Source organism: Cucurbita moschata, unplaced genomic scaffold (genome assembly GCF_002738365.1).
Source record: "Cucurbita moschata cultivar Rifu unplaced genomic scaffold, Cmos_1.0 Cmo_Scf00406, whole genome shotgun sequence".
Classification (NCBI taxonomy): domain Eukaryota; kingdom Viridiplantae; phylum Streptophyta; class Magnoliopsida; order Cucurbitales; family Cucurbitaceae; genus Cucurbita; species Cucurbita moschata.
Genome location: NW_019268922.1, coordinates 1 through 4481, shown reverse-complemented (window position 1 = coordinate 4481; position 4481 = coordinate 1). Strand labels below are relative to the sequence as shown.

The 4481-nt window shown below is 29.2% G+C and overlaps 1 protein-coding gene across 1 annotated transcript; it reads left to right on the top strand.

Annotated features, from left to right (window-relative positions):
- The first annotated feature begins 714 nt into the window (after positions 1-714).
- LOC111440549 (F-box protein At3g07870-like) lies at positions 715-1869 on the top strand. Its single transcript, XM_023077555.1, has one exon. The coding sequence runs from the start codon at positions 715-717 to the stop codon at positions 1867-1869; it is 1155 nt and encodes a 384-aa protein (XP_022933323.1).
- The last annotated feature ends 2612 nt before the right edge of the window (positions 1870-4481 follow it).

Genomic DNA, 4481 nt, shown 5'->3' with positions numbered 1-4481 from the left:
ATTATTAAATATATTAAAAAATTTGGATGTTTTTTTAAAATTTTAAATCAAATATAATCTTAAATTATTTGATTAAATCTTATTATTAAATATATTAAAAAATTTGGATGTTTTTTTAAAATTTTAAATCAAATATAATCTTAAATTATTTGATTAAATCTTATTATTAAATATATTAAAAATATTAGATGTTTGTAATTGATATTATTAGTGCAACTTATAATGGTTAATTTTTTAAATAATAATAATAATAATAATAAATTCTTAACACCTAATTTTAAAAATTAAATAAAGATTTAAAATAAATTTCAATTTAAGTTGAAAAGAATTTTCGGAATCGATCAAAATTCATTAAAAAAATAGTATATTTGACTAAAATAAATTATAGACCTTAAAAAAACAATATTTTATTTTTTTTAATATTAAAAAAATCAAATTAAAATTTTTTAAATTACTTTAACTCCTTAAATTATTTTATATATTTCATGTATACGTTAATATGAAAAAAAATATATATCTCAAATCGAGACGATTCAAAATAAGAAAAGATTAGTTTTTAAAATAGAAAAATATTAGATTCTTTTTTAGTTTTTTTAAGTTATAAATACACAAATAACCATTATTTTTTCCCATCCCATTCAAAGTAGCTTACCTCTCCTTTCTTCTTTAGTTCAATTAAATTCACTAACCAACAACTTTTTGTAGTCGACTAAGATGGCTCATCGTCAAGACAACAAAATTTTCGAAATTGTCGAACTCGTACCCGATGTCATCGAGTTAATAGTCAACAAACTCCCTTCCTATTGTTTGCCGAGCTGTAGGCTGGTCTGTAAAACCTGGAACAATGTGATCTTAAGTTCTAAGCATCACCCTTCAATCTCGGCTGCTTCCAACTTCTTTCTTGCACATGTTTATTCAGAGAGCCATGATCGTCCCAATTCGCATCACTTTCGTAATCTCCATTGCTTGGAATCGGATCCCGACCATGTGGAAGGGGTGAGGAGTGTTGCTTCATTCAACTTGAAGCATAAGTATTTTAAGCGTTCTTTTATCTCAATTATCAATTCGTGCAATGGACTCTTGGCTTTCGTAGTCACTAAAAAGACAAATAGCTGGCTTAGCCCGAATAGTGTCGTGATATTAAATCCTATTACGAATGAGTACTTCGAACTCCCCAAAGACAAATACAAAGGGAATTGGTTTACTTGCTGCTATGGATTTGGGTTTTGTCCGAAAACAAAACAATACAAAGTGGTAAGAAGCTCTACTGTTCGTGATAGAAACTCCATCATCCATAACTACAAAACAGAGATTTTTGCATTTGGGACCCGGCCGGAATGGACGCAGATTGAGTCACCAACTTGTTCTTTTAATGGATGTCATGGTGTTTACTTAAACGGAGGGCTGCATTGGATTGGCCAAAATAATCTTGGTCCCGATGTCATTTATCGTCTAAATATGGAAGATGAGAAATACGAGCAGATTCCTTTTCCTAGTGATGACGGTTATTTTCCTTGTATTGGAATATTTAATGGTGCCATTAATTTAACTCTTTCTGTGGAGGGGTACAAGTATAGGGTGTGGAAGATGAAGGAAGATGGTTTGTGGATTAAAGCATTTAGTGTCATCGTACCATATGTCAATAAAAATATACTTTCCTTCTCAAAATCGACAGTGGAACCGATTAAAATATGTAAAGATGGAAAGATCTTGTGTCTTTGGGCTGGAGCTGAATTAGTGTTGTATAATCCCACCACCAAGAAGATGGAGAAGTTAATAGATGATACAACTGCCAGAGATTTTTCGGTTCACAACATTGAATGCTTTAATTTTAACGTTCTTCTTGATATTTTAACAGGAAACTTTTGAGAATAATTTGTTGTATTAAGCCTTCCAAGATTGAAATTGAGATTGAGATTTATTTTGATTATAAGTTTTATAGTTTTGATTATAAGTTTTCAGAATTTAGTTTTGATTATAAGTTTGAGGAGTTGTATTACATTTGGTTTAATTTGATATAATAAAAATAAAATAATTTACTGAGACTAATTATTTAAAATTAAACTATAATAAAAATATGATAAATATGGTAACAAAAATAATATTTATCTTATAAATATGATAACAAAAAAATAAATATAAATAAAATTTATGTGTGAAATTTTGAAATAAATTATTTGATTTTTTTTAGGTATTTTAGATATTTTGTTTTTATACCTCTTATTCTTAAATATCTTAAATAAAATATTTATTAAAATATTTTTGAATATCTTATTTCAAATGAATATATTGAAAAATGACGGTCATTTTTTTTACCAAAGTATTTAACGGTGCTAGTAGTACGAGTAGTAGAAAACGAAAAAGAATGGTTTATAATTAAAACATTTATTTTTAGTTTCTAATAAAAATAAATAAATAAAAAATGATTGAAAATATTCCTTAACTCAAAAATAATTCTTATAAAAATATAGATTATAATAAATTAATAATAATTTTTTAAAATTATTTTATTATTTTTATTTTTATTAAATAAAATAAGAGTACTTATCAAAATTTGCTTAAAATAAATATTAGTGGATTTAGTTTTAATATTATATTTAATGAATAATGGTGTATTGTATTAAAAAAAAATTGTAATTAGATTTTGGTCGAGACCGCAATTTTGTAACCGCAAAAGATCGTGCCAGGTGAGCTTTCTCGTAACCGCAATTTTGTAAGACATCGACCTATTTTAACTATTAAAATTGATCGTGCTCGGTTCTTAACCCTAAGTGAGCATGCACTTATCTTCATTATAGATTTTAACGTCTATCTCGTTTTATGAAGTTGAAAATAATCTATAATATGCATCTAACATGCTTTATATAACAATTTATATCTATCACTCATGGAACTCTAAACATGCATACTATACATTATGACACTTATAACGTACTTGGAATGCATAAAACATGCTTAGCCTATGGTGGAATTTTAAATCTATATGACATACTTTATGCATATACATTTTCTATTTAATTTAAAACATACATTCATAATGCATATTTAATTAAACACGCTAAAGTGGATTGGTTTTGGCATTTTAAAACAAGCAATTAACTAAATTATTACATTAATAATTAAAATAACTTAAACCGCTCCCGAGGATCACGAACTGGGCGAACCAACCCTTAAAAATGTTGAACCGGACCCCAAAGGCAGAAAAACACCCGAACCGCCTCTTCCATCTTCTTCTTCGATTCAGCTTGCTATCTCTTCCATTTTCGATCAATTACAACCTAAAATGAAATCTAATGACTCCATAAAAATTACAGATCTTTCTTCATGCATTAAAGCCTATATACATTAGGCTTATTACAATAATTGTATCAAATGGAAGCATAAAAAAATATCAAAACCAAAACTATCCACTTTAGCAACTACAAAATTTCATTCATGAAATGGTACCCACCATGATCAAATTAATGTAAATAAAGTGTCAAAAACATGCTCTGATACTAATGGATGATGTTAATATAACACACGCGTAAACAATTTTGATCTTAGGCACTTTTAGAACATCAATTATGGTAAATAACTAGCATGTTCATAAGTATTAAAACTTAATGAGTTTGAATACTAACCTTTTGTAGTTCAAATTTCTTTTTCTCATGAACCGGTTTCGAACCACCATTAGTGTCTTCTCCACTATCCTCCCGCCTTAGAACAGGATTGTGGAATCCGGTGAGTGACTAAACTTGGGAGAGATTTTGTATATATGAAGAGAGTGTTTGTCTCAAGGTTTTCCACCAAGAAGACCTTTCATGCACCATGATCACTCTATTTATGTAACACCCGCTCAGCGTCAACGCGATTCATAGGAGTTACCACTGACCTCGATAATAAACTTCGACAACCAATGATAAATTTCAAAAGATATTTCCAAAAACATCAAGTAAAACATTTAAAACCAGTGCTATTTAAACTTAAAACAACCGAAGTAAATTCTTGACAGCGAAAGCATAAGTACACAAAACAGACACAGACATGGATTCCCAAATAGTCTCTAGCCCTCTGGTCTCGTCCTCGTCCTCGGTTGGCCTGCATCAACTAAATCTGGAAAGAAAAGTTAAAAATAATTTTGATGAGTAATTAAATTACCTGGTAAGTAGCCAACTTTATCTTTCATGAATTCATAACTAATCTTTCCAGGTGTTTTTAAATTTTATTCGTCATTGACTCCTAGTTTCTCTTACTAGGGTCATCTGTTCATTAATGAGGTATCTCAGCTACCTCCAGCTTAGCATAGTAAATGTTTTTAAGTTTTATTCGTCATTGACTCCTAGTTTCTCTTACTAGGGTCATCTATTCATTAATGAGGTATCTCAGCTACCTCCAGCTTAGGTTACTGACTCTCTTTTGATATGCTTATCTAGAATTTTCGGACTCATATGTAAGACTCGCTCTCGGTCAAATACGGCCCGTCTACTAATTTCTCTGGC

Excerpts from the sequence above, each read along its gene's own strand:
- LOC111440549 (XM_023077555.1), top strand. The coding sequence starts at position 715 with ATGGCTCATCGTCAAGACAACAAAATTTTCGAAATTGTCGAACTCGTA.